At 53.9% G+C, this 12,178-nt stretch overlaps 1 protein-coding gene across 4 annotated transcripts in view; it reads left to right on the plus strand.

The window, feature by feature from the left end:
- Positions 1 to 4,656: 4,656 nt before the first annotated feature.
- The window catches only part of MAGI3 (membrane associated guanylate kinase, WW and PDZ domain containing 3), a 72,826-nt gene continuing 65,304 nt past the window's right edge, over positions 4,657 to 12,178 (plus strand). For all 4 annotated transcript variants that reach the window (XM_074850066.1, XM_074850067.1, XM_074850068.1 and 1 more), the window contains exon 1: positions 4,657 to 5,037. In XM_074850066.1, coding sequence (XP_074706167.1) covers positions 4,716 to 5,037 — 322 coding nt within the window. In that variant the 5' untranslated portion in view covers positions 4,657 to 4,715. The remainder of the gene's footprint in view (positions 5,038 to 12,178) is intronic.

The following is a 12,178-nucleotide window of genomic DNA, read 5'->3' on the forward strand; positions in this document are numbered from 1 at the left end:
CAAGTGCCGGGCTCTGACCCGCTCTCATCCAACTGTGATGTGTTTATGCTTCCTTAGAGGCACATAACTTACTGAATAATTTGCTACCCCGTGTTTGAGATGAGTGCCTCTGTTAGGGAGGAACGGTGTGCCTACTGCTCCTCCCTGACAACTATTTTTGTTTTCAGCTAATGCAGCGCAGTCAACCATCACCACCGGTTCTCCCAAAGCTCCACAGCGCTGTGGTCAGGTAGTACTGCTGTGAGACGGCCGGAGCTCCTGCGTGCTCGGTCACTGGGAGGGCAGAAGATAACACACTTCTACACATACAAATGTCTGCACATGCTCGGTGCTGGTGCACCTTGCTTTCATTTCACCTTTGCTGAGGATGGAATTGTTCTTATTTCCTGCGTGTACGTGTTGTGTGAGTATTTTGCCTCTGTCTGGGTCTCTCTAAGCCTGGGACTGAGGAACTGCATAGCGAGTGCTGGGCACTAGGATCAGGACTTCAGAGGAGTCCAAATGTAACGCCACAGTTCCCTTTCTGTCCTCTCTGAGAAAGTGTGTCTCCACGCTCTAGTTAAACAGCAGTCTGGCATGTTTACGCTGTTTTGATTGCCTTTGAACTTTGGCAGTGTGATAAACAAACTTTGCTTCCCTGCCTCCCAAGAAGTTGTGCTGCCTTGAAGCAGTTTATTTCCTCAGTTGGGATGTGGCAGAGCTCGGCGCCCTGTTTTCCTGGCACCTGATGCCAACAGCAGAGAGGGATGGCAGCTGCTGTGACATGACGGGTGACTATCCGAGATGCTGGAGCTCTGATGTCTCTTTGATGGCCCCTTTGTGCTCGCTGAGACTTCAAACGCTGGCGCTCAGTAAACACAGTTCTTCACACCTCGGTAGGCTGGGGCTGGTGGCGGTGCACAGCACGCTCCTGCTGATCCCTGCCAGGCAGTGCAGACTCTTCACGTGCCTGTGAGCTGCTGTGAGTAGTCAGGAGGGAGGAAGGAAAGCAGGACGAACGTACTCATCGTCATGTGGCACAAATGAGAATTAAAGTTGTCCGTCGGTTCCCAAGCAGTTTGTTTATGTTTCAGTTTGTTCATGATGGAACAGCGAAGCAGGTCCTGTGGGGAGAGATGTGCTGTGTGGGGTGGGCTACCCCGAAACAGCATGGTGGCCCGGGGGGCTGCCCCGTCTCCCCCCAGCAGCGGTGATGGCAGGGACCCCAGGGCAGGGCCCCAGGGAGCCCCCCGAGAGGCTTCGCACATCGGCTGGATTTGCACAGGGCGCCAGCGCAGCCGCACGCCGGGCACTGGCGAGGGGGTTAGCGAATGGTGCTGAGAACCTGAAGGCACTCACCACCACTGCCGGCTCTCTCCAAATGCACGGGGACGGGAAGGTAAACCTGCAGCTCCACAAGAGGATGATCGTTCACACGACGCACAGCTCACCTGCTCAATGTACTGGTGGTGGGGAGCTTCATAAAATTTACAGAGGATTAGGGAGCTCTTTTTGGCTTTCAGATTTACATCGAAGCGTCCTGCTAAAGAGAACAGGACTCTCGCCGAAGGAGCACAGCTTCATGGCTTGCGTTTGTCATTAGTGTGATTAGCCAGCACGTCAAGCTCAGCATTTCCGGAGCTGTGCCCCGTGTCAGGGGTGTAACACAGCGGGGATCTCACTGCGGGGTTTGAAAGTCTCCGCCAGTGAAAAGACGGAGTCGCATTTCTTAAGATAAGGGGCGGTAAGTTTATCCATCCCTTCTGTGAGGGGGGTGGATAAACTGCTGACCCCGGAGCCAAAGGCCACTCAGCCCCTCCTTGAGATGTCTGTGCTGTCCGCACACCACTGCGGGTCTTCTCTGGAACGTCTGGCACAGGCCACTGGCGGCGGCTCATACATTACGGATCACGCCTGGTGTCACAATTCCCCTGTAAATTACTGAAGGTTGGTTTTAAGTAATGTGACAGTGTCCCTTTTAATGTCCAGATCGCGAACACCACAAAGCTTTCAGCCTTCTTGCTTCCATTCTGCAAGTGCGAAAGAAAATTTATCTCTGGCAGTTTTTCCTGTGCCTGTTGGCAGGCAGCCCCAGGTACTTCTAATCGCACCCAACACAATGAGCTAAACCCGCACTCGCTGCAGCTCCCTAATGCCAGAGCATCGCACCTCGGATGTACTGGGAGCATTTGGTTAATGTCCCCAAACAAGTTTAGATTACACTGTTTTACCGAGGCCCCTTTAATCGCCCCCCCTCACTCACCACCATTTACTCGCCCCCCTTTAGTCACCACCTTTTACTTTAACGGGCTGCGAGGCTGAAAAGGGGGGGGAGGCCGAAAAGGGGAGGGAGGCCAGAAAAATTGGAGGCCAAAACGTGGTGGTAGGCCACAGGGAAGTAGAGGTTAGAAGAAAGTGGAGTGTTTTGGGGGGGCATGTTTTGGGGGGGAACTATTTTGGGGGGGGATATTTCAGGGGGGCTATTTCGGGAGGGGACTGTTTCAAGGGAGGAGTGTTATGGGAGGGACTATTTCGGGGAGACTATTTTGGGGGCTCTATTTCAGGGGGGAGTATTTGCTTTTTGGTAATAGCTACTCTGTAAGTCAGAGGCTAACAGGCCTTAAAGGCAGAGGGATCTACAAGAACTGCGAAATACCGAGCAGCAGAGGTTACTGGTATTTGTTATGAGCAGGTTTCTTAGTGGTTTTCCTACTACACAGAAATTAACCCCTCGCTGCTATTTACCATTGCAAAACTTTCCGTGTTGAAATGGGATACGTGTAATGTGCTCTGTTGGGCAAACTGTGGTGAACACAGGGACACAGCAAGGGAAACAAAACTCCATTGTTTCACAGCTCTGCAAACATTCTTCGGGCTCTGCAGATACCAGCTTCTTCATTTCCTCCTATGGAAAGGAAAAGTATTTGAGTTATGCAAAGTCACACCTCTTTATTTGCAAACAATGGCAATGCCACACCTTCTCAGGACTCTGATTTAATGCAGCCCCGCTGCTCAGCAGGACTTCAGCCCACGGGGCACAGCTGGAGCCTTCAAGACACTCCTAAAACATTGTAGATGTCAAAAAAGGTTTGCAGGGGAAATTCAGCCTCTGAGTAAGAGAAAAGCAACTTATGAGGACTGAGCAGAGAAATTTGCAATTTGTATCATAAATCTTTCAAAGGACTAATTTTCAGCTTTTACAGTGGTGACATTGATTTTGAATGAACTCTCCTGTGGTTCGTTTCCAGGGTTTCATTTGCTAAGGAGCCGTGCTACGCTCCCAAATGCCGTGTTTTCATGGCGCGGACCCGGTGTGTAATCCATACCTGGCGTGAGCTAATTGCTGTACCCAAAGCTTTGATATGCAGCTAAATAAAAAAGCTCACGTGGAGAGCAAATGCGCTGGATTTATGTTTTCCACTCAAAAAAATGTCTTCACGGGTATATCTGAACTGTAGCCATCGTTTTGACCTCTGCTTTGGCCCGACATGCTCAAAGCAGCATTGAACCGCATGGCTGCAGCTTCTGCGGCTTCTTTAGCTGTGCAGGCAGCAAGTGCAGACACGAGGGTGCCGGGAGAGGGGTGCAGGCTGCTGGGAGAGGGGTGCAGGCTGTCAGGAGAGGGGTGCAGGCTGTCGGGAGGGGGGTGCAGGCTGCCGGGAGGGGGGTGCAGGCTGTCAGGAGGGGGGTGCAGGCTGCCGGGAGGGGGGTGCAGGCTGTCAGGAGGGGGGTGCAGGCTGCCGGGAGAGGGGTGCAGGCTGTCGGGAGAGGGGTGCAGGCTGCCGGGAGAGGGGTGCCGGCTGTCAGGAGATGGGTGCAGGCTGCCGGGAGAGGGGTGCAGGCTGTCAGGAGATGGGTGCAGGCTGCCGGGAGAGGGGTGCAGGCTGCCGGGAGAGGGGTGCAGGCTGCCGGGAGAGGGGTGCAGGCACACCCCACTTCAGCGGCGAGCGAAGGCCGGCGTGAAGCGCCGGGGCTGGCACGGGGAGGTACCAGCGGAGCGGCAGAGGGGAAGGCGGGCGGACCTCCCTGCGGCCGAGGGGCTCCCAACTGCCGCCACACAGCACAGCCCTGGCTGAGGGGAGATCAGGGCTGAGGGGAGATCCTGAGGGGAGATCCTGAGGGGAGATCCTGGGGAGAGATCCTGAGGGGAGATCCTGGCTGAGGAGAGATCCTGGCTGAGGAGAGAGAGATCCTGCACAAGGTGAGCACTGGCTGAGGGCAGCTCCGGGCTGAGGGACGCTCCTTAGGGGAGCTCCGGGCTGAGGGGAGATCTTGCCCAAGGCGGGCGCTGGCTGAGGGGGTTCCTGGCTGAGGGCCGCTCCTGACTGACGGCAGATCTGCCCGAGGCGGGCCCTGCCTGAGGGGCTGTTCCTGGCTGAAGGGGCCACACTCGGCCCGCGGCGCGGCTCTGGCGGGGGGGGGCCCTGGCGGGGCCGAGGCGCCCAGCACGGCCGGGGACCGACGAGGCCCGGCCCGGGCCGCCGCGCTGCCCGTCACGGCACAAGCCCCGCCCAGGGGATGGGCCGGGGGCGTGGCCAGGCGCGGCCGCCGGGGCGCGGCGGGGGCGGGGGTCCGAGGGCGCGCGCGGCGGGGCGGGGCGGGGCGGGGGCGGGGCGCAGCGCGCGCGGCGGGGGCGGGGCGCCGCCTCGGCGGGGCGGCGGCAGTCGGGCGGCAGCCGCGGCCGGGGTCGGATCGGCGGCGGCGGCGGGGCGGGCAGCGGCGCCCCGCGGTGCGGCATGTCCAAGACGCTGCGGAAGAAGCGGCACTGGCTGAGCAAGGTGCAGGAGTGCGTGGTCTCCTGGGGCGGCCCGGCGGGCCCCGACCCCGACCTCCTGCGCGGCGGCGCCGAGCGCGGCGAGTTCCCGTACCTGGCGGGCCGCCTGCCGCCGGGCGGCGAGGGCGCGCCGGGCCCCGCGCTGCTCTCGGGCAAGGCGCCGGCGCCGGGCGACGTGCTGCTGGAGGTGAACGGCACCCCCGTCAGCGGCCTCACGCACCGCGACACGCTGGCCGTCGTCCGGCACTTCAGGGAGCCCGTGCGCCTCAAGACCGTGCGCCCAGGTGAGCCGCCCGCCGCAGGCCGCGCCGCGCCCGCCGGACCCGCGCCCCGCCGCCGCCGAGCCGGCCGCGGGTAGGCCCCGCCGCGCCGGCGCCCTGCGGGGCGGGCGGGAGGGCCGCGGCGGGGTGCGGGAGAGCCCGCCCGGCAGCGGCGGCGGGGCCCGGGCCGCGGGTAGGCGGCGGGGGGGGGGGCGGGTGCCGGGCTGGGAAAGTTTCCTCGGCCGCGGGCGGGCGCCTCCGCCGAACGGGGCGGCCCCGCTCCCGCGGGGGGCCCCGGCGTCCCGCCCCGGCCCCGCGGCGGCGCTGGCGGGCGCCGCTCGCTTCCCGCGGCTCCGTCCCGCCGCCGGGGCCGGGTGGCCGGTCCCGGGGGCCTCGCCCGGGGGCTCCGCCGGGCGCGGCGGGGCGAGGGCCCGGTCCCCGGCTGCTGCCTCCCGCCGGCTCCGGCGCCCGAGGGCAGGGGGGCGGGGGGGGGGTGCGCGCTTGGTTCCGCGCCGCCGTAGTTCGCGTTTGACACCCGTGCGCGGCTCGGCGGGGCGGGCGGCGGTCGCCTGCGTGGCCGAGCGGAGCTTTCGGGTGACTCGGTCGCTCCCGGGAAGGTCCCCGCCCGGGGCCGTGTGTCGGCGGCAGCGGCTCTCCGCCACTCGCAGAAACAGCATTTCGTGGTTTTTCCCGGTATTCGCCCGATCGGCTGCTCGGAGCCGGGCAGGTGCGGCGGGGGAGGTGGCTCGCCAGGATGCCGTCGCTCTCCTCTGCCGGTTTCTAATTTGCCAGACACCGAGAACAAACTCTGGGTTTTCTTTTTCCATAGATTTGGGTTAATTTTGAGTACGCTTTAATTAGCAGTGATATCAGATCATTGTGGTAAAATCTTCTTTATCAACGTGCCTGTCAAACGTCAGGTTAATGCTGAATAGTGGTACCTGCAGTCACACGAGCTAATGATTCACGGGGTAACAAGCTTCGGATTTGCCGCTTTCCTGGTCGGGCAATCCAGGCGTGAGCCTGGTGCGTTAAAAAGGAACTGTCTTCGGTAAAACCCTGTTTGAGTCCCAGCCGATACCCGTATTTCCACGACCGAAGTCTGTAATATTTCTTGTGCAGCTTCCTTGTTTAACACCTTGTACTTCTGTCGTAACTGCTGCGTTGCTGTTTGACTTTAGGTGATAGATAATTTAAATCACATTTTCCTTGTTTGACCGCTGATGAAAACGCATCTTCTGTCTAGAGACTGTGCAGTTAGTCCTGATGCATATCAGCTGCTAAACAAATTAAAAAACAAAACAGAAACAAACCCACACCTTAAAAGCACCTACAGAGCCCTGGTAGGCTTGGGAAGATGTCTTTATTTCCAAAATTGGAAATCCCATCTGAGTGAAGAAAATAGAAAAGAACAAAGAGCTGCAAGTTAAATGTAAAATAGGATTTAAAAGACTGATGAGCAAATTAGGTGAGATAGAAAATAATAATAAATCTCTTATAAAATGAGAAAGCTTGTGGAAGATGAAACTATAGTTAGAAGATCAAAGGGATTTCTTGTGTTTACCATGGAGGGAAATAGGGGTATTTCTGTACGGGGACTTTCCATAGCAGAGAGATATCTCCAGCTGTCAAGTTAAAACTGGCAAAAAAGATTTAGAAGAAGGTGATACAGCAAAGAGTAGAAAATGGCCTGAGCCAGGTGATGTTCCTTAGGAGTTCCAAACAGGAGGTACCGAACGGCAACGCGTTGCCTGTTCCCTAAATCATCACTGGTGGAGAAGGGGGGGGAGCGCGGTGCCATGGGACAAGGGTCCAGAAGATCAACAGGACTGACCTCTGATTCCAGCTAAAACTGTAGTTAAGAATGAAACGATTGGGCATGTGAATAAATACCATCTAACAGGGAGAGTGGGTTGCTTTTTAGAAGCAAGACTGTTAGTTTTTGAAGGTTCACCGGTTGGTTTAAACAAACCCAAGTATTTTGGCGTAGTGGATTTTCAGGTAGACTCCCAGCAAGGTACTGACAGACTCTGAAGGCAGCTCTCGTGTGGCGGTGGAGCTGCCGAAGGAAGAGCAGAATTCTCCCCTGGGTTAGTAACTGGTTAAAATGCAGGAATGGTTTTCTCAGCAGAAGGCAACTGCTGCTGGAGTCTTGCAAAGACCTGTGCCGTTTAGCATACTTGTCCAGAGCTTGTAAACCGAATGCTAGGTTGAGTTGTAAAAAAGAACTAGCATTTTTATGCTGATTTTGTATAACTTTTGGAACAAATCAAACTGAAGCAATTTTTCCCATGCTGGAACATATTGCAAGCCTATTTACCACATCAGATGATTTTTGCAGTAATTTTCAGCGTTAGATGTCGTGTCCTTAAATCCAGTATTTCAAAGCATACTGTTTTTCTTGGTTGTGTTTTTGCACGGCTGCCACAGCGGCGCTCAGTGGCAGTGCTCCAGTTAGGGTACGTGTAATTAGGGAAGCTGTTGACAGGGTGCTCTCTGTGGAGACCTGTGACTTGGCGTTTGGCTTCCCTTCCACCCTGGGGATGCGGGGCAGCGCCGGCTCGCTGACCCCGGGAGGATGTGAGGGGTTGTGTGGTGGAGCGAGCGAGGGCTCCGTGGAGCGCGCGTAGCATGTCTGAGTTCTCAGAGACCCGTAATGGTGTGACTCGTTTTTAAGGTCCCATGTTTCATGTTTTTCTCCAGTCAAAGCCGCGCGCTTTCAAATGAACCCTGGTCTTGAGAGGCGTGGAGTGTCTCTGCCGGGGACCCTTCGTGTGCCCAGCGGCTCTTCCGGTTTGAGTGCTCTTGGGACAAGTCTGAGGGGATCCAACTTCAGGGGTCTTTACCATGGCAGCACGGAGCTTGTTCCCTTGTCTCTGAGTTTTAGGGTGCGTGTAAGGCCTTGATGCTCGTGGTCTGCCTCTGCGTTTTAGAAAGGCAACTTCGGTGTTTAAGAGCTGGCTCCGTCTCCAGGCGAGGCCTGTGCGGGTGTCCCAGTGGCCTTGAACAGCATGTCAGGGGACTGGGCTGCTTTATTTCAAGTAGTGGTGTAGTCCATTAAAGGCAGCAACAGCTTTAGTTGACAGCAGTAAAATCTGTCTGATACTTCTAGCAAGCTCATAGAAAATTTAAAATGGAAATTTCAAGATGCTGTTTAGTCTTGTTTGATAAGACACTTGAAAGATATGAATGTTAATTTGAACGCCATCTGTTAACTGCGCATCACAAATGATGGACCATTTTGTTGATGAAGAAATTTGTCCTTCCCTGCCTTGCTCTGCCCTTCCTTGCTGAGGGGGGAGAACAAGACCAGTGTGCCGCGGGCTGCTGTGCCCCAGACGAGGTCTGGCTCGGGCGAGTGCGGGCTGGCTGGACAATCTGTGGGTCCGCTCTCAGTAGGGGCTGGCGTGGCAAAGTCTGCAGAGGCCGGTCTCGAGCTCTCTGCCAGTGCGCTTGGACTCAGGCCAGGATCTGAGCTGTCTAAGTAAAAGTTAGATATCCCTTCGTTCTAGGTGATGCTTGAGATGATAACCGTACCTCTGTTCTTGTGCAATTCATCATCATTTGGTCAGATGAGCACCACGGCAGTACACAGAAATCAGGCTTTTTGTGCAATGGGATATTTGTATGTATGTGCACGCGGGCCAGCGCAGGCCGGCTCATCATAACGAGTGCATTTGTATTTTAGCCACACTTGGTAAGTGCTGGTTTCGAGCTAATCGCCTGCTTACATGCATCCAAACGCTGGCTGCCGTGTGGCTCGAGGACCCTCCCTGCCCAGTGGTACTCACATTAGTCCATTAGCCTTGTCACTGGCTGGCACTGCCGCAGGTTCTTTTATTTCTGTTAAGGAAAAACCAAAGTTTTTTGCTTTAGTCAAGTCCATTGTCTTTGAGTGCGAAGTTCATCCTCCGAAGGTACCTACGAGTTGCATTTGGCATTGAGATTTACCAGAGGGATGCTTGTCTGTGCAGGCGGGCCTGCTTGCTAAAATACTCATCAGTCTAACTTTGAATGCCTGCCTTCTTCATGGCAGCATGGTAGCCAAAATACATCAAAACTAGGTTGCAGACTTAAAGTTACTGATTATCTGCAAGTTCCTCTTTCTGCAGCCTGAGTTGCCAGATACTACGTAGGAAGGAATGTGTTTTCCTTCCAAACTAAGGAGCTTTGATGAATACAGCTACTCTGTGGCAATTATTATGGTTTCATGGCTGCTGTAACTAGCAGTTGGGAAGAAGCGGGCAGAGCCTTGTAGCTCTTCCACTTGAGAGGCGCTTCCAGAGCGCGTAGTTTTGTCCCTGGATTACTGAGAGAATGAGTGTTGGCGCCACTGGGTCAAAACTGGGCTTTAATCAAACAGTGCAGCAAGATTTAAAATGATGGAAAGTCCCCTTCAGACTGAATTTTTTTTTAGTAGTCTCAGTTCTCCCGAACCCGTTAAACCCCGTTTCCCCCTGTGTTTGTTTCCTAGCTGGCTTTGACAGTCGTGGCTGGAGCCCTTCCTCCGACGGGGGGATTTGTTCCCTGTCTCCAGCCTGGACCGCCCGGCCTGCAGCAAGGTGTCAGTTCGTGCTTTGGTGGTTTTTCTCCCAGCTGGGGCTCATGAGGACTTCCCAGCTCCTGTTTGTGGAGCTCATGGGGTCTTTATTTTTTCAGTCCTTCGTGGGTTTACCATAGCACGGCACACCCCAGTCCGAAGCTGGTGCGCACTGCCACTTCGTGTGCGCTCGGCCATAGCCCGCAGCCTCGCGACGTGACACCTCGAGCTACTTCAGAGCTGTTGCTTTATTTGAGTTGCGACGCGTTAGTACAGAGGGTGAGGTGACTGACAGGTGGATGTAGTACTCTGCGGTTCTCGGTACCAAACGAATCTTTTTTGAGTCAGTATCTTTCACTAAATCATGCAGTGCTCTTGGGACTTGAGGATCTTGAAGCTAGCAAGACCTTATCTTACCAAAATGCTCTCCTGATCGGGATCTCGTATGAGCTTACAAGAAGCCAGCTTACTGCTGGATGTGTTTCCTCACGTGACCGTGGAATTGCGTGGTGATCGATCCCTGGTGCCCCCGTTACCGACGGGAGTTAAGGGAAGTGTTTAGAAGTCGGCTGGTGCACGGGGGTCCCTTCTCCAGAGCAGAATGAATGAAAACGGTGATGACAAATACAGTGATTCAGATCAGGATTCAGCACTTGAGACATAATACTCCAAGCTGAGTATATAAGGTTCATTTACATTTTCTCTTGTGCTTGAGGTAGGTACAAGCCTCCATGTGGGGGTAAACATTTGCATGTTTGGCAATTAAGGCAGAGAGAAGGGCACGCCGCACTCCGAGGCTGTTTTCGCAAAATCAGATGAATTCTAAATGTGCCGTGTTAAAACAGAGATCAGAGTACACACTAGGATAATTTTGCCTCTCGGAGGAAAGGCATTACCCTAATTCTGTGTTTCTCTGGAAGCTGGCAGCAGGCCAGCGCGGTGATTAAACAGGCTGCTGCGTTACTCTGCTAGTCTGAGGAGCTGAGGCAGCCAGCTCGGGCCCTTCAGCCCTTGGTGCGCGGTGGGTGGGGGGTGCTGGCGTGGAAGGCTGCCCTCCCTCCTCGGGCGTGCGTGGGGAACTGATCTGTTTTTACACAAAAGGAGGAAAGGTTGATTCGTTTTACCACACTAAGAAAAGCCCAGAACACACAGGGTTGCTATAACGAACGTGTAGGGTATCCCAGTTCATGAAACCGGGCAGGAGACAGATGTGCAGCCTGGCAGGAGGGAACGGAACAGGGGGTGCTCTCCGCTGGAGGCTGCCGTGTCTCCCGGGCAGTGGCAGCGGTGTGTCCTGCAGCAGCGAGCTCGCGCCTCGGCTGGGTGGGTGCGAGGACTGCCAGGCCCTCGCCAAGGGACGGGCGTTAGTACGTGCACGTAACTTACAATCTTGTTTCTCATATTCATCTTTATATAAACATATTATTGTTGGCATAGAACATATTGCCTTTCCCTTTCACATACCCCTTTGTTTAAATTTTGCTGCGATGAGTACTGTGTTAATGATTTCACTGTGAATGCACTCTAATTATTCTATTCTTTCTTGGCGTGTTAGTTTCAAATGATAACGAGGCCTCGTGTGGCTTTTGCCACTGTGCTGCTTAACACCAGGGTTTTAATTTGTACTTTTTTGTTCCCTTCAGGAGAGCCCTTCTCTTCCCTGTGCCGTTGGTTGGTGTCTCTCAGTAGTGCAGGGTGAGGCCGGTGGCAGAGCGGGTGGTGTGGTGGGTGTTCGTCTCCACACCCCCCTCCTCTGCACCCCCGTCCCCTGCTTTAGGGGAATGAGATTAGCGCTAGGGCTGAACGATCAAGCACTCGCAGTCCAGTTATTCCTGCAAGGAAATTTTCTCATTCAGGTAGACAGGTTTGATTGAAATTCTGGCATGTATGTTTATGTGGATTTTCTATGTAAAAATAAAAAAGCCTGGGTTTACAGGCCAGCATAGAACTTGTTTAAAATCCTTGAAACTGTCATTTTGACACTACTCTGCAGTGGCAGAGGCTTTCTCTTCTGTGTGAGTGAAGCCAAGAATGGAATAAACGTGAACCTTTATTAGAAGCCCTGATTTCAACAGCATATTTCATCTTTGTCGTTTTTCTCTAGATACTGCTCTTGAATTCTCGGCTGCCTTTAATGAAATGCCTAGTCAGTTGTAGAAAATGGCTGGTTTTTATCACGCTCAGAAGATATAATTTCCTCAATTTTTTAAAAAGAATTTTCATTTTGCTTTTATAAAACAAAGGCACTTTAAAAATAAACTGTCTTTTTAGAAAATTCCTGAAGCAAACAAGCTGTACTTGTATAACGTGCTATGCACCGTGCTCCTTTATTATTGAAATATCTGCTTCAAGATAGATTTCAGCTGATGGTTCTTAAAAAAAAAAAAATCTTAAAATATAACAAGGATTGTGCATTCAGATTTACAGCTGAAAAATTTCCTCTAGTTTTGATTGTTGCTCAGTTTTAAGGTCTCTGAATTCATTCTTGTGGTTCTTTTTAATTCACGATGCTTCCTTTTTAAGGAATATCTTGTCACATTCATGGGCTGTTAGTTAAATCACATCCTTTTCCCTGAATGGAAACAATTTTCTTCTTCAAAGCGGTAGTATTCCTGAGAGTACTAG

This window comes from Strix aluco, chromosome 25 (genome assembly GCF_031877795.1).
Source record: "Strix aluco isolate bStrAlu1 chromosome 25, bStrAlu1.hap1, whole genome shotgun sequence".
Lineage (NCBI taxonomy): Eukaryota > Metazoa > Chordata > Aves > Strigiformes > Strigidae > Strix > Strix aluco.